The sequence below is a fragment of the Marmota monax genome, unplaced genomic scaffold, assembly GCF_021218885.2.
Source record: "Marmota monax isolate L192 unplaced genomic scaffold, Marmota_monax_Labrador192_F-V1.1 WCK01_AAM20220418_F8-fsc00030, whole genome shotgun sequence".
In the NCBI taxonomy this organism is placed as follows: Eukaryota; Metazoa; Chordata; class Mammalia; order Rodentia; family Sciuridae; genus Marmota; species Marmota monax.
The window spans coordinates 10,416,866-10,443,437 of NW_026691988.1; the positions used below are offsets into that span (position 1 = coordinate 10,416,866).

At 37.1% G+C, this 26,572-nt stretch overlaps 1 protein-coding gene across 5 annotated transcripts in view; it reads right to left on the reverse strand.

Moving 5' to 3' along the window:
* Reps1 (RALBP1 associated Eps domain containing 1) overlaps positions 1–22,137 on the reverse strand; it is a 76,599-nt gene extending 54,462 nt beyond the window's left edge. For 3 of the 5 annotated variants that reach the window (XM_046450430.2, XM_046450420.2, XM_046450392.2), the window contains exon 1: positions 21,388–22,136. In XM_046450430.2, coding sequence (XP_046306386.1) covers positions 21,388–21,540 — 153 coding nt within the window. In that variant the 5' untranslated portion in view covers positions 21,541–22,136. Of the gene's footprint in view, positions 1–21,387 lie in introns of all 5 variants that reach the window. The other 2 variants (XM_046450409.2, XM_046450401.2) reach the window with 1 other exon arrangement.
* Between the last annotated feature and the right edge of the window lie 4,435 nt (positions 22,138–26,572).

A 26,572-nucleotide genomic window follows, 5' to 3' on the forward strand; every position in this document is an offset into this window, starting at 1 on the left:
AATCAGACTTATAACTGTACTTCTAAAATTCCAGTGAATACATATGATCCCTTTTACCCAATAAAAGTGCATAAGGTAACACTTATAATCTGTTTCCTAATAATATGCCATATAAAATATTAATGTCCGATTAATGAGTAATATTTTTCAGAAATCAGTTCTGATTTCAAACTAGTATTCAAACACCCCTTCCCCATTTTTTTCTGTACTGGGGATTGAACTCAGTAGTTTTCTACTACTGAGCTACATTCCCAGTTCTTGTTATTTTGAAACAGAGTCTTGTTAAATTACCAAGGATGGCTTCGAACTTACAATCCTTCTAACCTCCAGTCTTCTGAGTCTCTGGGATCACTGGTGTGTGCCACCATACCTGGATAAATCCCTGCTTTCTTACATGGAAACCTATTTCAGAGCCACAACTCCTAGTTAATCAAAGTTTTTTAAAAATAATAATAGTTCATAATAGAATATTTAAGTAAGAGGGCCAGGCACTTCATAACTCCCAAAGAAAGGGACTTTTATCCCTATTTTCAGATAAGAACACTGAAGCATCCCCATCCACGGTCACAGTGATGAGGTTGACTCCAGAGTATGTTCTTTCAGAAGGAGTTCATATTGCAACTTGTTGCCACTTTCACTCTTCTAAGTGCCCACTATTTTTCATGAATACACAGAATAGAGGGGAGCTATGAAGTGTATGCAGTTAAGTGAGAAGGGCAGAATTAGGGACAAATAGAATTAAGCACCCAATACAATTTCTGGTGTGTATATTTGTTACCAGAAGTCAAGCAGCAGCAAACATGGGCCTGGGAATTTACTTTTGATAAAGAGAAACCCATTTATTCCGGTGTTAGGAGAATGCACTAACAACCTATGCTATGGGGTGAGGATGAGGACCAAAAAGACCTATTATGGTAAAAGTTAATATTAACTGTATGTATATAACATGTCAAGAACTGTTCTAAGCTTAATAAAACGTTCACATTCGCTAATCCAATCATCTTAATAATGCTATGAGATTAGCTATTGTTCTACAGAAGAAAAACCTGACCCTCTGGTAACTTGCTCAAGAACAAACAAAGTAACAGAACTTGGATGGAAACCCATGTTCTTCATTACTGTGTTACCTTATAAGAAATGTTATAAAGGGATCTATAAAGGATATGATTTTCCCAGTGGTACATACATATTATAAGCTACATTATAACAGAGTTCTACTGTGTTATATTATAAAATAAGAGTTAAGTTTTTGGTGCACAGGTTTCAGAATCAAAACTAGGGACTGAATCTGGGGGTACTCTACCACTGAGCTACAATCCAACCTGCCCTACCTAACTACATTTTTTTGTAGCACTGGGGATTTAATCCAATGCATCATTCCTCTGAGTATATCCTAGCCATTTCTTTTTATTTTTGAGACAGGGTCTTACTAAGTAAATTGTCCAAGGCTGGCCTTGAACTTTGATCCTCCAGCCTTAGCCTCCTGAGTACCTGAGATTATAGGCATGTGTCGCCACACCTGGTTTTGAATCAAGTTTGTTTTGCTGTTTTGTGGTACTGGGAGTTGAACCCAGGACCTTGAAACAGAATTCAATTTTGATAGGTGCTTGCTATATTAATATAGTGTCATAATTTCAAATTTTCTTTCTTAAAAAAAATCAAAGGGTTGGATTCCATCATTAAGACCTAGTGTAGTGCAAATATTATTTCCCTGAATGCAAATTTCATATGATGTATATAATAAAAACACAAACTATCCTCTGAAAATGACAGAGGTGCCAGGAACAGTGGTGTATGCCTGTATCCCAGGGGCTCAGAAGGCCGAGAAGAGGATCACGAGTTCAAAGCCAGCCTCAGCAAAATCGAGGTGCTAAGCAACTCTAAATAAAATACAAAATAAGGCCGGGGATGTGGTTCAAGTGCCCCCGAGTTCAATCCCAGGTACCCCCAAAACAAAAAGAAGTGTATACTTAAATATGAATAGTTATGACAAACAAAGAATTACATTCAACAATGTTGGAAATTATGTAGAATTTATTAAGTCATTTGCTAAACCTTGTCCAATAAATCAAGTTCCATGCTGGGCATGGTAGCTCACACCTGTGATCCCATCAGTTTGGGAGGCTGAGGCAGGAGAATCACAAGTTCAAGGCCATCTTCAGCATCTTAACAAAACCATAAGCAACTTAGTGAGACTCTGTCTCAAAATTAAAAAAAAAAAAAAAAAAAAAAAAAAAAGGATGGGGGATGTGGCTCAGTGGTAAAGTATTCCTAGGTTCAAGTCCTGGTACCAAAAGAAAAAAAGAAAAAAAAAATATCTGCACAGAATTCAATCATTTGTATTTTGTAAGTGATTTATTTTGTACTAGGACCAATTATTCTCCCTACAGAAGAACAACAATTTAATTACTAAAAAACAAAGAAGAAAATGGTCTGGCTTATCACATTTGTTTTACAATTGACATTTTAGAAACTTTTCAAAATTAAAAAAAAAAAAAAACACTTCTTGTCCTTAAACTTAGGTGTATCCCATAAAATAGATAAAAATTATAAAACAAAAATAGTAATAAATATAACCATGCAAATAATACCTTAAAGAAATTTTGACCTTATTGGCCCTTGCTTATTTACTATAGTGGCAGTATGTTAACATTTCACACTTAGTAGGTGTTTAAAGAACATATACAAACAACTCAAACTCAGGATGATGAGAACAAAGGGAAAAAAGCTTTCCAAAAATCTATTCTTTCTAGGGGAAAAATAATAATAGTTAACTGTTATGTAGTACTATTCCATGTACCAGGCTCTATTCCTGTTATTTTACCAATTCATTTAATCTTTAAATAATCCTATGAGGTAGTTGCTGTGATAAGTCCCAATATTCGAGAGAAAAAGGTTTATACCATTTAAGTACTTACTTAATGTAAGAACACCCAAGAATTAAACTGCAACTTTAAAATTCTATCAAAGATTTTTAGCTGAGAAATAATATATGAATAACAAAAATGATGATTTAAAAAGCTCCCATTTATCGAGTGGCTTACTAGAATTTATTTAAGACAATCTTCAAACGACCCTTAAAAAGTAGGCATCATAATTTTCACTTTATAAATCAAAAAATGGAAGAAGAAAGCATTCTTGCCTGAGGGTCACAGATTAGAAACAAGAAGGACCAAGACATGAGTGTTTTTTCTCTATATGACTCTAATGCCTGGCTTTCTTTTCTATGCCAGTGTTTCTCAAACTTCAGATACTTGCATCTTACCTTCATGAATTCTGCCATGCCTATAGAACACCTTCACTGATATGGACTTAATACTTATTCTTTAAATCAAGAAAGAAACTTTGTAAATAATGTAAATGGAAAATGAATATCTCCCGAAATAGAAAATTTAAAAATAATAAACTCAATGAAAACAAAACTGTTATTTAATTTCAGCCAAATACCATCAATTGCTAAATGTGCTACATCAAGGCCTACCTGTCCTTTATTAATAGTAATCTGTGTTAGAAAGGTGTTAACTTACTAGCACCAAGCTGAAACTTTCTCCTTAAATAATCAGATTTGAAAAACAAAAGGGAAAAACTTTCACATCTTGCTGGGTACATCCCACACTTTGGAAAACAACATAAGGCCACTCTGCTGCCTCCCTTTGATTAAGTATGCAGCTATATCTACAGTCTTTCTTGTATTCCAAACATCTTATCAAATGCTCTAGGATAAAGAGATGAACTAATTATTACACTTAGCAGCACTCCAGAAATTTCTAAAAAATGCTGTCTTAAGTTTTCACATGCAATATTCAAAGTACCTACTGGGTTTGGGGAAACACACAAAAAGTTCTAATGCAGTTCTAATACACAACCCTATTCCCTAAAATCTTATCTAGCTGCAAATAACACATAATCTAATTTTTTAAAAAAGCCATAACATAAAGCTGTAATTTTAAGAATCAAAGTGTTTAGTATCGTGAACATAAGTTTTGCCATAAAATGGAGGATGTGAATTCCAGCTCATGTTGAGCATATAGCCTCTCTAGAGCTCCAGGTTTCTCATAGCTGAAAACTGAAAATAACTATCTCTAAATTTAAACTTATACCAAATAGCTCAATGTCTGGTTCATGATAGGTACAATACAGTTAGTACTTATTACTCTGAGAACTAAAGGTTAATATGGGTTGGGGAAAAAAAATTGCTTAAAGGAGCCTGATCTGATCTGATCCTAAGTACAGGGGAGGTTTTGGGGAAGTCAAAACAAGGTAGAAAATTCAATGGTTGTGTGGGGGGAGGAGGGGCAGGGCAGTGGGGATGAGAGGACTAGGCAGTAAACTAGAGCTAGCTAGGGAGGGCTCTAAATGCCAGGCTAATCTTCCTGAACATTTTTAAAAATTATCACATAATTTTTAAGTCACCTGTCTATTCTACTCGTTAGTAACTACAGAAAAGCTCTGTTAATATTTAAGAGGCCACTGCATGCAGGTGATCAGGGCTAGGATAATAGTAATGACAGGGAAAGAAAATAACAATTAGTTGAGATCTTTTGAAGAATCTCAGGATTTTGTAAGCTGAATATAAGGGAAGGAGGCGTCAAAGCCGATTCTGAGTAAGAGGAAGAATATGAAGACAATCAGGATGCAAAAGACAGAATACTTTAACACCACGATGAACAAAAAGATCTATCCACCAAGATGTTATCCAGTGTTGACTGCCAGGGAGGTGGTAAAACAGAATAAGACCTAATAAAAGGTCTCTGGATTTGGTGAGTAGGATAAAAGTGAACTTTATAAATACCTTTAAAAGTTGGAGGGGTGGGTTGTTTAATATTTTTTACAAATATTAAATTATAAGTGCTTAAGGAGAGTAGGCAGGGTACAGGCTAGGAAAGAAGAAATCTGGGTCATTCATTATTCTGCAGTTAAAGGAAAAATAGGAAGGCAGATGGATGTGCAGGGTCAAATGAATAACACCAGAAGCAAAAAGAACACTATGTAGAAAATAAGCAGGATACAATTAGTAACTATGATAATTCCTGGTTTTGCCATTTGTTAGAGCTAGTGAGAAAAATATAGGTTTGGATTTACTCCAGGATCAAGTCTTAGAGGAAAATGTGATTAGAGAAGTAAAAGATTTCTATCTCTAGGGGTTCAAAAATGTGGGTAGTAAACAGAAAAACTAACCTTAACTCCTCTAGCCATCATTTTTTTTTTTTTTGAAGGCAAACAGAAAACACAATACACTCTTAGATTTCAAAAGATCACTGCAGTTTCTCATAGTCCTATGAGACTTACACCAAACTTAACAAATAATTCAATATGTAATTTTGACATGGCACAAGGCACAAGTCTAATGGCCTGTGCCAGGAAATGTGCTTTCTCTGTGATTCTATGTAAGAGTTAAGAGTGTACCTTCACCTCTAAGTTGATTTATGTTTCTGCACTTGAAGCCAGGTAATATAGAACTCTGCAGAGGTTGTGCTCTATTACATTCTGTGAATGCAAATATATGCTACAATGCCAGATATTCAGATATTACCCTAATTTATATTTTCAGTTGCCAATAAACTCATAGTTTTGCTTATCTTAAAACTTTTCATAGTCACTCTACTATTAAAAAAAGAGAGAGAGTTAGTTCTGGAAAGGGAGGAGGAGGAACTGGCAATGTCTGCCAGCAAAGTCAGAGCTCACAGAATTCAGTGTTATTTGTTCCTGTTCTTGCCTCTTTCTCTCCTCATGCCCAGAATGTTGATTGGGGTGGGGAAAGAGTACTCACAGTGCCAGGCAATGGAACATTCAAGACTGCAAACTTCACTACACTACCCGGATTTTTTAATCCCCTGGGTGAAGAGCCCACAATTGCATTAACTTTATCATCCCACTCCTGTCTGAATGCATAGCAATATAGCAAGGCTAAGCAACTGGCTTGCCCTAAGAAACTGTCAATGTTTTCTTTGTGCTTTTTCTGCTCTCAATCAACATCATGAGTTCATGAGGGGAAAGAAGTCCGAATTTTATTCACAACCTTCTTCTAATATTGTTGAGGTAAATATAATGGAGAAGCATCTAATCAATGGCATAAATTGGCAACAGTATAAATGAATAAAAATCAACACAATGCAAAACACATATAAAAGGATGGGTAGGATGCAAGTAGTCTCAAAGTGAGACTGAGGTTGTTCAGATCAGGATTTCCAAAGTCTAAGGTTAAGTCCTGCTTTTAAAAGGAGGGAAGAATAAGCATAGAAGTAGGGAGAGAGTAAGGAGGATAAGAAAGCAAAACAATGAAAAGAAACTGATAAAGAATAAGCAAGTTGTGTGAGAAACAGAAAACAGATATGCTGGTTGGAACACAAAGTTCACATTAGGAGAATAATCAGAAATAAAACTTGAGATGTGGGGCTGAACTGGCAGAAGCTTTTAAGGCTGAGTAGGCATGACTGCCAGATTTGATACGCTCTCCCTCCCATCATGTATTTTAAGAGAATGTTTCACTTTCCCTCCAACAGAGTTTAACTAAATTGAGAAAGTCCACTGACCTGTTTCCTTGTTTACATTATTTGTCTACCTCTACTTGCTCATTGTCAAGTTCAACAACTGAAAACTATGTCTTTGAAGCACAAAGAAACTCATGTGAGTTAAATAATAAAGTGAAGTTTATCATCTTTAAAAAATAAAATAAAGCAAACAGCCTTGAGGTAACAATACCTTAAGGTGAAGTCTTTAGTGTGCATGTTCACCATCAGACTAAAGGAATGAAGTTCTAAAGCACCAAATAACTAGTCTTAACAGGCATTTGGTGTCTTATCATGAACAAAGTGACCTGAGGGAAAAAACAAGGCTAAATTAAAACTTGCCCTCAACTTGTTTGCCACCTATCAATGAAAACAGAGATACATGTAGAGGACCCTAAAAGTAAAAAATATATACAAGTGCTAACATAGGACAGTGCTGGAAGATTACAGGAGGAGGAAGGGTTATCTGGTTGGAATGATCAGGGAAAAGTTCAAAAAACAGGACATCAAATAAGCAAACAACAACAAGGACAACAAAAACATGGTATTTTATATGAAAAAATTTAAAATAAGTTATTTGGGACTAGGTGAAGAAGAGGGTGGGGAGTTATTATTTAATGGATACCAAGTTCAATTTTGGAAGAAAAAAAGAGTTCTAGAGATGGATGTTGGTGATGGTTGCACAACAATGTGAATGTTCTTAATGCCACTATAAATAAAATAATTTAAAAAAATTTTTTAAATGAAAGTATTTAAATATTTCAAAAACCTTTCAAAAACCTTTCTAATTCCATGAAATGCCATATAACACTCATACAGATGTTACCTAATGATTCAGATTATTTAGATAAACATACCTGGGGTAAAAATTATGAAGGAAATCAAGGACTAAGTAAAAATAAATTGGTCTGTAAGTATCTGAATATAATTTGAGGATTTGCTCTGGCTCAAGAAAGATACAGTAGTTTCAATAAAACCTCAGTTAATAGTATAGAGAATGTAAGGGAAAATGTAGTAGGAACTAGTCAAAAGTCTAAATAAAAAATATTTTTGAAGGAATAATATGCAAAACTGTCAGGAAGCAATCTCTCACTGGTATACCTCCAAAAAGTTCAATACTGACTTGTGCTTCTTGTGACAAACTATTCTTTCTATGACACCCTTTCCTTGCTTCTCTGCTCATTTCCCTCCAATGCCTCAGGCAGCTGCCTCAGACTCTTTCTCATTCTCTCCTTTCTTTCACTCAACAAATTCATCCTGGCTCATCTTATTCATAAACTGCCATCTACATGCTAAGGATATCCAAATCATGTTATGGAACTTTCTCTCAAGTTTCAGTCTTCTATGGAGCTAAGCAAGCCCTCAAAAATGTCAAACTGGCTGGGAGTGTAGCTCAGTGGTAGAGCCCATGCATAGCCTGTATTGAGGCCCTGCATTAAATCCCTAACAACTAGTCACACAAATGAATGAATATTAGATTTACTGAAGTAGCTCTGGATTAACTTTGCTTTGTTGAAACAAAGAATTCTATTTAACAATCAATTCAAAAGTCATGTGTCTAAGTTTTATTTTTTTTTTAATTTTAGTTGTTGATGGGCCTTTATTTTATTCATTTATTTATATGTGTGCTGATCTCTACAACTGAATCACAACTCCAGCCCTTAAATATCTCTTTATTTTAATAAAATTAATTTACTTTGCAAATTATTAAAAATAATCGGTGACATCCAAATAAGTGTAGCAAAAGGAACTATTTTAAGATTTATCTACAAATGTTCTATGACATGCTCAGACAAGACAAGACAGAGGATTCATTCATTAATTCAACAAACAGTATTAGATTCTAACAGGATTCAAAGTAACTCTGAGAAACTCTGTAAGCAGGGTCAACAGTGCTACATCACCCAAATGAGCCCCTCGATGTGACTTGTAAAAGTCTAATTAAAAAAATTTTTAATTATTGATAGATCTTTATTTTATTTATTTATATTTATTTATATTTGACGGGGCTGGGGCTCAGTGGTAGATCGCATGCCTCACATGTGTGGGCCCCTGGGTTCAAACCTCAGCACCACATAAAAAAAATAAACGAAATAGAGGTATTGTGTCCAACTACAACTAAAAAAATAAATATTTAAAAAATAAATAAATAAATTGAAGATTCTGAGTACTTTAAAGATATGTTAGAGAGCAAAGATAAGGGATGGAAGTAGGATAATAGATATTAATCATACAATAGGCTTTAGCTATTTAAGTAACTCCCAAAACCCTGGACACTTAGTAAATTGCACTTAGAGAATTGAGTTTTATAGATAGCGAAGTCTAGCCCATACTCTGGCATCAGCATCTCAATGCAGCTTTTACACTTCCCATTTGTCAGAGAATCTCATTTAATCTTTATAAGCCTGACAGGTGTTGGTATCCCCATTTTGTTTATAAGAAAATGTATGCTCTTTATGACACACAAGAACTGGCAGATTCTTGAAGGTTTGTATACAAACTCTTTGAGGGTTAGTTATCTTGTAGAACTATGCTGCCTTTGAGATGGCTTCAGTGAATTGCTATTCTCTGTATATTAATTTTTTAAAAATTTAATATCCTGTATTTACATCATTCATTAATTCAACAAACAGTATGCTCCAAGGAATGCACTAAGGCAATAGTTGAATTAATTGCCTAAATGCAGGACACTTCAAATATTAATAAAGTTAAGTTTGCATTTCTTGTTTTTTTCAGTGAATGGCCTCATTTGCAGAACAAATTTTGCCCAAGCTTCTGAAGCTACGCAAATGCTTCTCTCATGCTTTCAAATATCCACCTACCCTTGTTGCCCAAATGAAATGAATATGGCATCTCACTCAGAATGTTCAAAATTCAGCATGCTGTCTCCCCACAAAACCAGACCATCCCCTTCACTTCCTGATTATAGCATCACTATTCTGTAAGCTCTATAGGCTGAAGACCTCAGAAGCATCTTTTATGTGTGTCTTTGGTGGTAAACGTGACTTCAGAAGAACAAACCCTTAATTTAATTACACAGTAAAAGGAAAAAATAAAATGCAAATGACTGGATCAAAGGATTGGGGCAGCATTAAGTTAACACCACAAAAGGCATAAAGTTAGGTGTGAATAAAAATCGACAGTGTTTTATCATTAAAACCAAAATACTATAAAGTATTCGTTTTCTCATGCAGAGTAGAACTTGAGCAAATGAAACCTATCTGATCACCTTCTAAGCAACAGGTACTATGCTAGTTGTCACTACATTTCAGTTTGGTACTATAAAACCTTCAAGACAGATTAAGTTACATGCTAATAGGTAAAATGCTCATGTTCAAAGTGAGAAGTTTAGGTGGGCACAGTGGCATATGCCTGTAATTCCAGCAACTCGGGAGGCTGAGGCAGGAGGATGGGGAGTTCAAAGCCAGCCTCAGCAAATTCGTGAGGCCCTAAGCAACTCACTGAGATCCTGTCTCTAAGGAAAATATTAAAAAGGGCTGAGGATGTGGCCCAGTGGTTAAGCATCCCTGGGTTCAACCTCTGGTACCAAAAGAAAAAAAAAAAAAATCAGAAGTTTATAAGCACCAAGTAGAGATTCAAATCTGGAACTGTCTCATTCCAAAGTCTATGCTATTTTGACTAAACTCAATGCTTACTGTCACAGAAAATTAGAAGGGTGTTTAATTAAATGCTTTATATGAAATATAATGAAGTACTCTAGAAAAAAAGAAAAACCCATAAATTCTTCTATTAATAATATGTCAATAAAATTCAAAATAGTAAGGCCCCTAATCATCCTACTCACAATGAGACATCAAGGAAAAACCATTAATACTCTTAAATAATTTCTAGACAATATTTCTTTTTTCAAAGATACAGATATTTCTAAATTCCACATACAACCTTTCATATAATCCACAGGCAAAAAGAAGCAATAATCACTATTTGATCAGTACTCTTTACAATGATTTTTATCCAAAGGAACATGCTCATATAATTTAAAGGATTGAATCCAAACTCTATTAGCTATTAGTTCATACTCATCCATTAGAAATATAGAGACTTCAATCAGTTCCTCTAAGTAACAACAGAAGCTTTTAGACTTCAAAAATAATCATGATAGTGACAGTAATCACTCCAGTGGAAGAAAGCAACCCTAAGCAGTCCTATGGACTGAAATTACTATTTCATTAAAACTATTACTTGTCAGACATGATTAATTCAAATTCAAATTATTTTTGAGGCATTACAGTTCTATAATTTCCCATAAAATTCAAATATTCAACTTAATTGTATATAAATTCAGCATAACACCCAAATTCAATAGATGGAAATTGACCTTAATTCATTCTTTTTTCAGCCACTTTTAATCTAACAATATACTTATAAAAAATAAATTAGTCACAGCTGGATGTGGAGGCACACGCCTCTAATCACAGCTACTCAGGAAGCTGAGGCAGGAGGATCACAGGTCCAAGGCCAGCCTTGGCAACTTGGTGAGAAACTATCTTAAAATAAAAAACAAAAAAGCTGGGGATATAGCTAAGTGGTAGAACAACCAGGTTCAATCTTCAGTACTGTCAAAAAAAAAAAAAAAAAGTTAGTGGGATTCGGTGGCACATGCCAATAGCCCATAGTCCAGTTACTCAGGAGGCTAAGGCAGAAGAATCATTTGAGCCTAGGAGTTTCAGTCTGGGCAACATTTCAACATTCTGTCTTAAAAAAAGTTAATACATGTAACAAACACAGAATAATCCCTGATACACAAAAAGAGATGAATAAATGTTAACTGAAATTACTATAGGTGCTTCATTTAAATATACTCAGTTATAATCCATCTTTATATGACAATCTTCTCCACACATAAAATCTGTCCTTTCAAAATACAAGTACCTTACCAAAAGCCAGATTACATTAAATTATGTTGCAGTTTTTAAATTACAATTATATATGCAGTACAAAGTCCTTCATTCATCACACTCAAACTTCACATTCTTCAGGATGGGTATTTCATAAATTAAAAAAAAATTTACAACTTTGTCTTTCTTTTTTTTTATATATATATACTGGGAATTGAACTCGGGGGCACTTAATCACTGAGCCATATCCCGAGTCCTTTCTTTGTATTTTATTTAGAATTAGGGTCTTGCTGAGTTACTGAGGCTGGCTTTGAACTCGTGATCCTCCTGCCTCAGCCTTCTGAGCTGCCAAGATTACAGGTGTGTATCACCATGCCTGGCTAACTTTACTGCTTTAAGATACAATTTATACAACACAAAATTCAGTCATGATAAGTGCACAACCTACTGAGTTAACAAATGTATAATGTTGTGTACCATCACACCAACCTATTCTATCACCCCAAATATTTCCCTCAAGACTGTTTCTCCTACACTGACTTCAGGCAACCACTGTTTGGCTATCTCTATAGATCTGTCTTTTCCAAACATTTCATATAAAAGCAACATAATAGGTAATCCTTTTGTGCCTAGCCTCTGTCACTTAGCATGTTTTAAACATTCATCTTTGTTGTAGTATATATCAATAATCTGTTCCTTTTTACTACAAAGTAGTATTCCATTCTATAGATATGTCATGTTTTATTTATTAAAACACCACCTGATAAACATTTAATTATCTAGTTTTTTACCATGATGAATAATGCTAACAGACATTTACAAACAATTTTGTTTGTATGTGTATATTCACCTTTTAAGAAATGGCTAAAAAAAAAAGAAAAGAAATGGCCAAAATGTTTTCCAAAATGGCTGTACCATTAACATTTCCAAGAGCAGTGTATAAAGGTTCTGGTTTCTCCACAACACCGATAGTAGGTATTACAGGTCTTTTAAATTATAGTCATTCTACTGGGTATGTGACAATACATCACTGTGGTTTGATGTGCATTTTCCTAATGACTAATGATGTTGAACATCTTTTCATATGTTTACTGGCCATTCATATTATCTTCTATGGTGAAACATCCACTTTGACCATTTTAAACTCCTTTTCTCTTTATAGTGGAAATAGTAGGATTTTTAACTATACTCTAGATTAGAGATCTTTATCGTGTTTGTAACATGCAAAATTTTCTCAATATGTGCTTTGTCTTTTACTTTCTTAAGTATCCTCTGAAGTGTCAAAAGTTTGAAAATATTTTGATAAAGTTCAGTTAATCAGTTTTTTCTTTTTGGCTCATGCTTTTAGTGTCATATTTAAGAACTCAGCTGAACCCAAGGTCACAAAGATTTTTCTTCTATTAGTTTTTATCATCTAGCAGTTTTATAATTTCCCAATTAAGTCCATGATCTATTTTTTTTTAGTATTTATTGTTTTAGTTGTAATTGGACACAATACCTTTATTTTATCTTTATTTTTATGTGGTGCTGAGGATCGAACTCTAGCCCTGAGCCACAACCCCAGCCTCCATGATCTATTTTGAGATAACTTTTGTGTATGGTGTAAAGTAGAAACAACATGTCTAAATATATTTTTTTAAACATATGGATATCCAACTGTACCAGAACCACTTGTTGAGAAGTCCTTTCCCCATTGAACTGTTCAGGCACTTTCAAAAATGAACTAATGATAAATGTCAGGCATTTTATGGATTTTCAGTTTGTTCTACTGATCTACATGTTTATTAACCTTAGGCCAATCACACTGTCTTGATTACTACAGCATTATAGTCATTTTAAAATAGGGTAGGACAAGTCTCCTATTTTTTTTTTTTTAATTCAACTATTCTGGGTCCTTATTTCCTTATCAATTTCAGGATGGATCAACAATTTCTACAAAAAAAGTCCAATTAGGATTTTGTTGAATCTACAGATAAAGATTGTAAGAACTACCATCTCAACATTCAATGAACATATATTATCTCTTCATTTATTAAATCTTTGGTTTACAAGTAATGATTTGTAGTTTGCCATATTAAAAAATTGGTACTTTTCTTATTAAATTTATTCCTAAGTATTTCCAATCTTTTGGTTCTACTGTAAATTTTTCTTAATATTATATTAAGATTTCATATCACTATTACATTGTTTATTTTGACTCAGTTTGTAGAAAAACTGGAAGATATTAGTCCAGAACATCCAAATCACTTCCCCCAACTAAATCTACATAACTACTTGTCTCAGAACTCATGTTCTTTTCTTCCCCTCTGTTAAAACTGAGGAAATGGTGCCCTTCCCATCAAAGGACTCTATGGAATCCAGATCGTGACCATCCTTGCTTTCTCAAGGTCTGCTTCCTTCCTTCCTTTATCAATTCTAACTAAAATCATGCTGCAATATTCCTTATTCTCATAAAGTAAAAAAAAAAAATTCTTTTATACCCTCATTCACCTCCAGTTTCTGCTCTATACCTATTCTCTTTCATAAGCAAACTTCTTTAATAAGCTATCTACACATCACATCTCTAGTTCCTCCGCCATCATTTTATCTCTCAAGTCACTTAAATCTGGTATCCAGTTCATGAAACTGATTTATTACAGTTATCAATGACCTCTAGGTTGTCAAGTCCCATGGCCACATTTTTCTGCCCATATCTTCTCAACCAAACTCAATACAATTGACTGTCCCCTCCTTTAAAACACTTGTTTCATTTGGTATCCATGATATGATTTACATTAGGCATCCCCCCCCACAGTGTCCTCCAACGATTCCTGTTATCCTTAGTCTCCCTTCCCAGGAGGGCTTCCCGTTTCCCAGCTTAGAAATGTTCAGTGTTCTCCATAGCTCCATTTATAGACAATCCTTTCTTTTTTTAATAGTCTTTTTTATTTTATCTACTGCCATTGCTTACACAATCACCAGTGTACAGACAATCCTCAAATTGATATCTCCAAGCCATATATCTCCTTGAGACTTGTAGATCCTCCATTGTGAAGGCCTAATTGACAATCTCATAAGCTTTTCTAAATTTAAAATGAACAAAGGGAAATTCTTGAACTCACCATTATCCATCCACCAAAATAAAACTTAAAACCTCCAAATACCTATTCCTTTCCTAAACATTACAAAATGGCAACTTGCAACAACATCCTTGAGTTCTTCTCCCTTAAATTCTATATGCAATCCATCTCCATGCCTTACTATTTCTGTCACCTCAAGTAATCTTAAATATATCCACTCCTCTCCATCCAACTGCCACCACACTAAAATTAAGTCACTTCTAGCTTACCTGCACAGATTATTGCATATCTGCTGACCAACTTGTTTCTACTTGCCCCAGCATTCCTTGTTTACACAGCAGTTAGAGTGATCTTTTTAAAAATATAATCCAACAATGCTACTTCCCTGAATAAAAACTCTTATACAATCCCATTCAAATCCAAACTCCATGCAGTATGCAGTCCATATCATTCTCCCTTCATATCCTAATGCTTTAGCTTTTCATTTCCTTAAACATATTAAGTTCTTCATAGTTTCATCCCTTTCACATAGTTTTCTCTATACTAAAAACATCTCTCTCCCACTCCCCTCCCTGTTCATGCTTCATCTGAGAGGCCTTCCCTTGCATACAAGTAGGTCCCCACTGCCTCCTTACCCAATGATTTTCTGTTATTGTACAGTTTTTCCTTTTAACATTAGCACAGTTATAATCCATGAAGGGAATGAAGACATTTCTCAAAACTACACATATACTCTGAATATAAATAGTGATCACAAACTCTGATTTAAGAAAGATCTATCTTCAGCATTTCACAGGTCCAGTTGTTCTATCTTAATACTAATGTAGAGACAAATGAGACAAGCTTGACTAGGCTGGAGGAGGTCGACAACCTCAAATAATATGCAAAATTTTGTGCAATTATGTTTTATAAGCAATATCCAGTATGTGCCCCAGACTCTCGAAGGAATCAACAACCCAAAAGTTATAGTCTAATAAATTCTGGCTGTAATATTTAACAATTTAGAACTCAATTTCAACATATAGCCCATTTTTAAACAAAACAGATGTATTATTTTTAAAAACCCAAAGTTCTGTAATTTACCAAATCTCAAAAAAATACATGTGGTGTATGATTTAACTTCCATGAAACAAATGAGGTAAAGGCAGAAGAGATGAATGAAAAGATGCATCCCAGGAAAAGCTATAGAAAATGAAACCTATCTGAAGAAAAGTATCAGAAATGCCAAATTCTATCACCTATTTCAAATTCTTTCCAGCTAGACACCTTGAAGAATTATACACCATGAGTTTAGGACCCTTCCCTCAGTTTCCTCTTATAATTACTACAAAATTTTAGGCTTAAGACTTTCCTCTTTAAATCCTTCAAAGAAATGTGAAGAAGCCAAATGAAGTGTTAAAATAACGAATCAAATTACAAATCTGTGCCACTTTCTTAGGGTGTGTCTGAAAAGAGTAACCACCCCTACACGATGACATTCATTTGAGTCAGATATCACAATAATCCAACCCAATCATCTCATGTGCTAAAACTAAACTCAGACATTATGTGATTTGTTCAAGGTCCACAAAGCTAGCTAAAGCCAGGACTCCCATGTTTATTTAGTGTTTCTTACCAACTTCTTATGCTCTTTTGTAGCTTTGTCAAAATGTTCAGCATAATTTCCCCCAAATACTAAAACTCTAACTCTGGGATATTGAGGGATGCGGGGAGGACATATGAACTAAAACTATCATGATATGAAGCTAAATGGAGAGAAATTTAAAAGTAAAAATGACAGTGCATAAAGACATTAATTGTGACTTCTTTCTCAAACAGCATTTTTCAGCCGTACACAGGAAAATGTCTGATTAAGATAATTTTATTTTTTAAGTTTGTTACAATTATTTTAGTGATTTGGGAATTACAAATTTAAAAAACCCACTACTTCAAAGTAACACATCTGACATTTTTAATAAATTTATATCTTTCAATACATAAATGAAACTGTGCTTCCCTGTTTTTAGACCTAACACTAATGAACAGAACTTATAACCAACTTGAACAAGTTTCAGGAAAGACAAAATGGTTATATTTTGTTTTTGTTGCCTTCACCCATTAAATTTATACACAAAATTCAAATGTTACCAAGATATTGCTCAACACAAATGATCTAAAGAGTTTCAGCTTCATTAATAGAGTACACTGCTTACAAACTTCAATAAAGAACAGTTAGTACTAGAACCTTTTATCAAGCTATTAGGTATTCAAAGTCTGTATGCAGTTTTAAGATATTTCCCAAAATAGAGAATAGAGATTTTTTTTTTAAGTGAAAGCTAAGAAAACAGATAATATGGCAAATAATATACCTTTCCTAATCTTTAAAAAGTAAATTTGTTCTGAAAAGTTGTTTTAAGACACAACATTAAATATTTTCTGGTTCAGTGCACATTAAAATTCCTTATGATTAAATCCTATGAGCCAGATTTTTCTCCCCCTTATTCAGCTCTGTAGCATGGAGCAATTTTACAAAGTGCTAACTCTTGATTTTGTCTATTGACATTGTCTTCAAAATCCAACCCTTTAATCCAAAATAGGTTTTACACTGCTATTTTAAAACAAGTGTAATGAACATACCTTAAGATGTCTGACAGCTATAATATAAAACTGTGTCTCTATGTGTGTCCAAGATAACAAGAATCTCCCTCTTTCTTTGAAGTTGTTGTGTTTCAAGACATTTTCATACATTAAACTCTTTACTATGCAAAAGAGGAAATTCACATATAACTCAAAACCAAATAAATCCCTACTCTTCATAAAAAGTATGGGCAAATCAAAATCTAACTGAATTTTATTCTCCACCTTGCCCTGGAATCACATTAACAGTGAAGGGAAGATAGAGCTAGAAGTTGACAATGAATGATGGTAAGAGAGAAATACTCACTACTGATAAATAAGTTATTTAACTTCTCTGCCTATCAAGTTTCTGGTTAATAAACCAGAATACCCACTTCACAGGGTTGGTGCCAAGGATCAAATGAGATCTAGAATGAAAATGATTTGCTTGGTAAATGGACTCTAGTTACCCAATAAATGCCAGCTCCTTCCTCTGTCAGCTCTGGTTCTATGTTCTTTGTTTTCTACACTCATTCCTCCAGATGACTCAGCCTTCTCTCATGATGCTTATTAACAATAGTAAGAACTACTGGATCAATCAAGGCCCTGATGTGTGTGTGCATGCCCACAGTGTGAGATACTGTCTAGCCCCTACCCCCAACAATTACGTGAGGAAGACAGAGGAAGACACCCCAAATGTGAACTTCACTGTAAGAACTAACATTCATCATACACAAATCCCCTTTCTAACTATCTCTGGAGATTTGCACCAACACTTCAAAATGCCTGACCTCAAACTCACCATTATCTCTTTTAAAAAGTCAGGCCTTCTTCTTGCCCTTTTCTAGTTGTGAGTGGTACCCAACACTGAATAATTCTTGTCCCATTCTTCTCTCACCTAAATAATGCTAGGCAACCCAGACCTATCAAGTTTATCTTCATAATCACTATTGTATCTCTATCCTCATTTTCTGTTCCACTGCTACCACCAGAATCCAGGTCAGGATTTCTCAGGGTCAGCAATACTGACATTTGGAGAAAATAATTCTTGTTCTGGGGTGCTATCCTGTGCCTCGCAGGATATTTAGTAGAATTTATGATCTCTACTAACTACATGCCAGTAGTAGAACTCGGCCTTCCCCTCTCCAGTTATGACAACCGAAAATGTCTCTAGACATTGCCAAATGCCCCACCTTGGCTGGGGGCAAAAATCAATCTCTATGACCCCCTCACTCCATGTCTGAGTGCCACTGGCCCAACTCCTCATTACTTCATATCTGATACAAAATCAGCCCACACATTAGTCACCGTCCAGTTGCTTTCCTCTAACTACCATGGCACTGACAAAGGCCTCTTAAAGTACCCCTGTTCAGTCTTTTCTCTTAAATCTACTACCTTTGCTCACAATCAGTTCAAAGCTCCCCACACAGTGTTGATAATCTGGCCTAAAAATTAAACATTATTCCCACAAGGCACTTCGTATAATGACTATCCAGCAGCTCTTCAACCAGTTCCTCCTTTTCTATTATACTGCTGTTACTCTCCTTTGGTTGCCATTAACTACCATCCTTCCAGACCTCTCAAAAAGCCTCCTTCCTCACTCTCAAAAACTTTCAAGAGGTCTCCAATACCTACTAAAATACATATGAAGTCTCCTGCCTGTTTTTCAGTCTTCTATAAAATGGCCTCTAAGTTCCATTATCCTGAAAACTTGCTTATCTACTAGTCCTTGAAAAGGACCATGGTGCACCTTTGGTCATGTTTTTTCTCTGCCTGGAAGCTCTTTTCATTCTATCCCTCTCCATCACACCAATTTAAAGCCCACCTGAATTAAATCATTATGACCAATTAAATCTGGTCATACCTCCTCCGTGTTTACAAAATACTTTGCACCCCTCTCTTCACGTTCTGCTTTATGTTACACATGACTATTTCCACAATTACAAGATCCTTAAGAGCTTCTTATTCTTTGTTAGTCCTGCTGAGTACTCAGTATAGTATGTGAGTTGCCCCAAATAACTCTTATTTAGAAAGCAGTGGAGAACTTTTTAGAAAATCCAAATTCCCTAAGGGAAATAGGGCCCATATTTTGCTTTTATCTCACATTTATGTCTTAGGCCAACTCTTGAGTAAATTTCCTTCAAAATGCCCAGATTGATATTTAGTACAGGGTTAGTATCCTTCCTTTATTTACAATGACTAGGACCAGAAATGTTCTAGATTTCATTATTTTTCAGATTTTGGAATATTTACGTATACATAATATCTTGGGGATGGGATCCAAGTCTAAAACTAAATTCACTTGTTTCATATATACCATATCCACATAGCCTGAATATAACTGTATGCAATATTTTTAATAATTTTGTGCATGAAACAAAGTTTTGGGTGTGAAATTTTCCACTTGTGGTATCATATTGGCCCTCAAAGTTTTGGATCATTTTGGATTTTTCAAATCAGATGCTTAACTGTATATATTACCACAAGAGTCCTTCTTCAGGGAATTACTATAGCTTCTGATTTGTCACTGGATCCTGAATAGTAAAGCTATTTAATGCTTTATAAAAAAGATGACAAATTAATTTTTGAATGTTAATAAAATTGAGCAAAACATAATTTGGATTAATTAGACTAAATATATTTCAAGTAAAGGTTAATTGATGCTAATTTGTCTGTCCTAAGTAATATATTGAACATCAAGTCTTGTGCACCATTAAAAAGATGAAAAGTCAGTTTATTTCAACTCTTCCTGCCCCAAAGACATAAACCAAAATAGAACATGGGAGGTTTCTCATTTTAGTTCCTAACTGACCTGAAGGTATGTTTTGTTCCATAAAAAGAGCAGAATCATTAGCGAGCATGTTCTGACCAGACCTCTTTAAGTCCTACTTCAAATCTATACAGGGACAGTGCAGTTATTCACACTACCACCATTCTTTAGCAGGGTCAGCATACTACAAACCCTGTTTTGTTATGTTCCTGAGCTAAAAATGGTTTTCACATTTTTAAAAGTCAAAAAAAGAAAAAAGTAGAGACTATATGTAGCCAATGACAACTAAAATATTTACCATTTGTCTCTCCCACAGCATGAATTTAGGCCTTCTACCTGTCCTTCAGGGCACCTAACAAACTCAACTTTTTCTCCCCAGGTTTTAAAAAATTCAATATAAAACACACAAGATTATGCAAAATGATCAAACTTAGTTAAGGCACAGGTAATTTCTAAATCAGAAGTGTATGTGTGGATATTTTTATATTTTACATAATTTTTATTAGAAGATAAGCAACTTTGATTCTACAAATGAATACACAGTACTCATGCTCTCAGAGGGAAAGTGCCTGACCCAAAGTCACAATTGTACTTGACAAGAGGTGAAGTCAAAAACCCAGGCCTCAAGACTACTGCAGTCCACTGCATTACACCTATGTGTCTGGCTTTCAGTTTGGGAGATCTGAAAAAACTGGTTTGGATCCATGAAAGCTTAAAACGTGTTCTAGACGTGTAGTGAGACTCTTACTAGCAGCTATGAATCATTAAACAGTAACATTGATGTTCACCACATACACTAGTTAAGAACTTCTAGGAAGCCTCCTGCTTTAAAAACAGATATGGTAAAGAAGTCTTAACTTACCCTGCTTACCTCCAAGGCTACAGACTGAAGCAAGCATGCACATTCCACTTCAAGCTACTGAATACTTACCTCCCAACCTAAATCCACAAATTTCAACAAATATAATCCAATGTCCACTGGAAAACACTGTCCAGTTTACATCAGCCACACGTCCTATGAGTACTTACAAGTTCTACTTGTAAACAATTAGCTGAAAGTTCAAACTTCTTAATTTCCCTAAGAATTGTCTCCTTTTAAAAACTGCTTTTTATCTTCTTAAATCTACAAAAATCACGTTATGAGGTCGTCAGGGTTAATTCAAGAATTAAAATAACATTTCGCCTATATTGGTAACCTACCCTGCAGGAACGGAAGAGCTAGGCATGTACCAGAATCTAAGATTCAAACACATTTAACTACCCAAGATTCTTCATGGTAAGTGTTCTTCCAGTGCTTGGAAAACAAAGATTCAGGAGCAGTCAAGGGATGAGGGGTCAGGGCTCCTCAGACCATTACCACCATCACAGGAGTTTCTTCTAATTAGGAACGACCCCTCCCCCTCGGCCGCAGCGCAAGTCGCGGCCACCCGGGCACCTGCGGCCCCTGCCCGCAGCTGGAAAGCTGGGGGAAACCTGCTCACCACCAGCCCTTCTGGAAACGGCGCCTACTCCCACTCCCGGAGGAAGGAGGTTGGAGGCCTGAGCCGCGGGGAAGCTACCCTCGGCGGCCGGCCAAACCCGGGACGCGGCGTTACCTGGAGGACCACGTCGTTGGGCAGCTGCGCGGCCCGGAACAGCTCCAGCACCCGCCCGTTGACTACCACCTTCTTGGTGCTCTCAATGTCGCAGTAGGAGAAGAGATCCGAGTAATATTTCTGCTCCGCATCGCTCAGCGTTAAGCCTTCCATCTTCGCCTCCGGCTCGCGGCCGCCCTGCCCCGCCCCGCATGCAACACCCGGTGCCCGGCCCCACGACCCCGGGCCGGCGGGTCTGCGCGTGGCCGCGCGGCCCGGCCTCCTCCTCGGTCCCCGTAGACGCCCGGAGCCTCAGCCCCGGCCTCTGGCGAGTCGGCTGCGCCCGAGCAACAGGGCCCGGAGGTCGCGAGGAGGGGGCTCGGCTGGGCTCCGCGCGCCGCCGCCTGCGAGGCCCCGCGCAGTCCCGGGCTAGGCACGGCGCGCGGCCCCGGCTCCAGCAGCCGCGAAGCGCGGAGAAGGAGGCGGGGGCCGCGGCGGCGCGAGGCACAGGCGGACTCAGCCACCGCCCCCGCCGCGGGTTCGAGGTTCCCCGCTCCCCGCCGCTTCCCCAAGACTTCCCGCCTCGGCTTCCCCTTCAGTCCACGCCCCCGGAGCGGCAGCACTTCCCGGAAAGTTGTGGGGCTTCGCGTCTAAAGTTTCGGGGGCTCTGGGCTGAGCGTGGCCGCCGCTCCACCTCCCTCCGCCGCCATTTACTGAGCCCCGGCCCGGCCCCAACGCGCCCGCACCAACACTGACAGCGGCGGCCGCGTTCCAGACCCGGATGTGAGGCCGGGAGGAGAGAGCGCGAGAGGGAGAGAGAAACACCCACCGGGCTGGCTCGGCCGCTCCCGAGAGAGCTGGCCGCAGCGCCCCCTGGTGGCCGGAGCCCGGCGGAGGGAAGGCCAGCCGCCTCAGAGCCCGGTGGACGAGATCCCTGGGAGGGGGACACCTGGGGGATCAGCATGCTAGAGCTAGAGAACTTAGATATGGGTCGCAGTTTTTATATTTCGAAGCTTCTGGCACAAAGCATTTAACAAACATCTGAGTGAAAGGGAAATGTTATTCAGTTTATTATTTGTATCTTTCTGATAGCAGAAGTTGCTGAGGATGATTCTCTGCTTTGAGGGATATCCCGTAGATGAGGGAAACTTCCTCATATAAAGACCACTACAGAGATTCAGTTCCTACTCTTGATCCAAGTCTGAAAAACAAAATATGCTGAGTAGCTGGGGAGGGTGGCAACTGGCAAGATTTTGCTCTTTGTACAAAGCCATTCTGGTCACTAGGACTACTGTACTAGAAAGTTATACCATTACCTTTATAAACCTGCGTGGGCCTTGATGGAGGAGGGGTCCTGGGCTTCACTGCTCTGTAAGAAGCATTCGGAGTGGTGTGTGAGCCCCTCCAAACAGATGCATACTCCTCCTTGGGGACAGGAGCTCAGAAAGACATGGAAACTTTGCAAGAATGGAAGCTGTCACCCACAGAATACTGGGTGGGCTGGATGGTTGAACTGTTTACAAGGGAATGATCTGTCACTTAAATTTATATTTCCAAGTATGAAGGGAAAGAAATACAATTAAGCATGTAGGCCCTTTGAAGTCAAGTCTAATTTATTTCCTATATATATTTCTAGACATACCAATATTTAAAAGTGACATCATAAGAAAGCTATTTTAAAACAGATGGTCTATATTATATAGCAACAAATTTAAAGATGCTGGTTTTCAGGTAAGATCAAATAGTGGATTACTGCCAGTAAAAGCATCAGCTGTTTTAAAACTGGAAATCTCTAGTTTTTAAAAATAAATTATATGTAGTGAAATTAATTATTTTTGGTATTCAGTTATGTTAGTATTGAAAAATGCATTTAGTCATGCTACCACCACAAAAATCAAGAGGCAGAATCACTCCATTCCCCCAATCCCCTACTCTCCACCCTGGGCCTCTGGCAACCACTGCTTTGAAAGTCTCTTCCAAATTGTCATGTAAATGGAATCATGTGGTACCTAGTCTTCTAACTCTGGATTATTCTCAAAGAATATAAATGCTTTTGAAATTATTCCATTACTTATTTGTATCAGTGGTTCATTTTAAAATTACTGAGTAGTTTTGTATTGTGTGGATGATTACAGTTTGCTTATTCACTAACTGAAGGACTTTTGGGTTGCTTCCCAATTCAGGGTGATCATTAATAAAATATCTGAGTGAGATTGTTGGGCTGATGATTAAATGTATTGTTTAACTTTATAAGAAACCACTAACCTATTTTCCAAAATGCCTGTACCATCTTGTATTCCCAGTGTTTGTTTTGTTTTGTATTGACATCATCAAGAATCCATTCTAGAGTTGTTCTCATAGGTACATAATGGTATCTCTCTGTGATTTAAATTTGTGTTTCTCTAAGGACAAATGACATTGATTGATTTTTTTGTGTACTTTCTTGCCATCCTAATATCCTCTTTGGTGAAGTATCTATTAAAAAATTTTCCATGTTTGTTTTGAGTTATTTTCTTACTGTTGAGTTTTCAAATTTCTTTATTCATTTTTATATAAGTCAGATATGTAATTTACAAGTATTTTCTACAGTCTATGATCAATATTTTCTACAGTCTATGACTAGTATCTTTACTTACTTAGGAGTATCTTATGCAGAAAAGAATAGTTAAAATTTGGGTTAAACCGGGGCTGGGGTTGTAGCTCAGTGTTAGAGTGCTTGCCTAGCATGTATGAGGCACTGGTTTCAATCCTCAGCACCACATAAAAGTAATTAAATAAAATAAAGGTAAACTAAAAAAAAAAAAATTAAATTTTGGGTTAAACCTAAATCAGGGGAACTCCTAAACAGTAATAAATGGAAACATTGAGGAGAGCTTCAGTTAGTGTACCTTGCCATTGTCTTTGTGTAAGAGAGGTGGGCTGAAGATAAAAATAGACAATAAGTCCATGGGTGTAGTTTAGCTGGGAAGTCAGGAAAGACACAGTTCAGAAAATAAGAAAGAAGGAAGTCTTGGGGGGAAGCACCTGGGCAAGCCTATTGAATGGGGCATGAAGTGTGAATATCTTGGTATTACATGTTCATACCCCCCAGAAGGTACCCACTATGGAGGAGGCACAAAATGACTAAGTAAACAAAATGACATGGTCAGTTGATGTCAGGCAGCCTATCACTCAGCCACCCAGCCCAGTGGTGGCACATTGCCTTCAGGAACTGAATGACTACGATGACAGCAAAGAAAACTATACATGGGCCCCTCACCATGGGTTTCCAGTTACCAAGGCCAAAAAAAGTTTAACCTTCCATCCAGATAGACCCAAGGTGAGTTCCCAATACAGCATCATCCCTCAAGAAGATCAATTGAACACTTGTTGACAAGTTGTTTGGAACCAGATCTATTCTGGACATATATCGACTTTCTCATCACAGGACCTCAGCCAGCACCAGTATCTGAACTTCAAATAACCAACCTAGTCTCTCTACATCCTTTCAGAACAAGAGACCTAATTTATTGGACCTCTCATAAGCCACATCATCCAAAAGCTGCCAATCCAAGAGAATAATAAAATGGTCTTTTGAAGGGGAAGCTATGTGTCAGCTTGCACATGATATTCTGTGAATAAGGGACTCCACATTCCAGGACACAGTGTGCACCCCAAATAAGTGACCAGATATACTGCTGTGTTCCCAGCAAGTCGGCTGTATGAGATGATGAACCAGAGTGGAACACTGGCCTCTGCCTTTACCCTTCTTCTCCTTGCAATGACAGGCTGTGTCTGGGTCTAAAGGTTTTGGTTCTCAAAGGTGACTCAAAGCTTCCATTAGGTGAATTATTATCAACCAGTAAATATCCAGTTACAGGTATTGTCCAGTCACTTAGGGCTCCTTGTGTTAAAAGTTTAGTAGATAACCAAAGAATCAACCTACTAAAGAATAATTGAACTTACTTCCCAGAAGGAAATAGCACTTATGTTTCATAACCAAAGCAGGAAACAGTAATTTTTACACCTAAGAAATCCACAGAAGCATTTCTTAGTACTTTTGATAAAGATTCTTTGCTTGGCCAAACTTTAATCAGTTTCCTGAAACTTCTCATAGACTCATCTCTGTGCTTCTTTATAAAATCCAGTTTTAACAAAGAATCCTGATAACTCAGTTTAGCAAGATCCCGTCTCCTTCAATATCTGGTCATCCTGTATCTCTGGTCTGGTCCATTATCCCCCATTATCTCCAAGTTGGCCATCTAATCAATCTGGCCTATCTTCAGCAAGAATCTAGTTACGTCAGTTCAGCCAGAATTTCCCCTTTAGACTGAGTTTCCTCTTAGTAATTTTTGTACATCGACTGACCCCTACCCTGATCCTTAGCCTTAAATTTCCACTTGGTCCCTATACCTATCATGATATTCCAGAATAGTCAGCTTTATCATGCTTTAGCAAGTGTCGTTGAATAATTCTTTTTCTTTAGCACTCCTCTGTTCATTTTGATGGACAAAGGATATGGTTGGAAGGATATGGTAACAAGGATCCAGTCCATTTTAGAATGAGAGTCTGGGTTGCCACAAGATACCAGCCACTGGAGTGGCCAAGGTGTTGAGAGACAGTGAGAGGAATCTAGATTGAGAAATAGAGAGGAGACTATGAGTAACAGATGTGGCCTTGAGATTAGCTGTGATGGTGGCAGATATCATTCATTCCACTAACCTTCCTTTTATAAAGTTTTCAGGAAATAAGACCAATAAGAATCCTGGAGGAATCATCTCCATATAAGGTAATTACATTATATGAAGCAAGTAGATCCAACAGGTGTGAGCCTGGACTATTGTGGTTGCTGTGGGCACAACTCTTGTCAATCTGCGGGCCTCAGACTCCCATCCCATGAGCTTCTGTAAGTGTTGAAAGGCTCACTGTTGAATTCCTCTCCAGCAATTGTCCTTAGGAAAAGGAAGTTGCCTTGCTCAAGTTACACTCCTGCCCCAGAGGCAGCCCACATCCAAAGACCAGTCAGTAGACAGAGGAGCTTATGATCCTTGCATTGTTTTAGTACAACTTTAAAAGAATCATCTCAGCTCTAGAGCCCTTCTTGGTATTGACGGGGGCCTCCATTGTTACTGCATTACATTTTTCCCTCTGCCTGATTCTGGGCTTTCTTTTCTTCTTTACTGATGTTTTTACTGACAATTATCAGTGAACTCCTCATCTCCAAGAT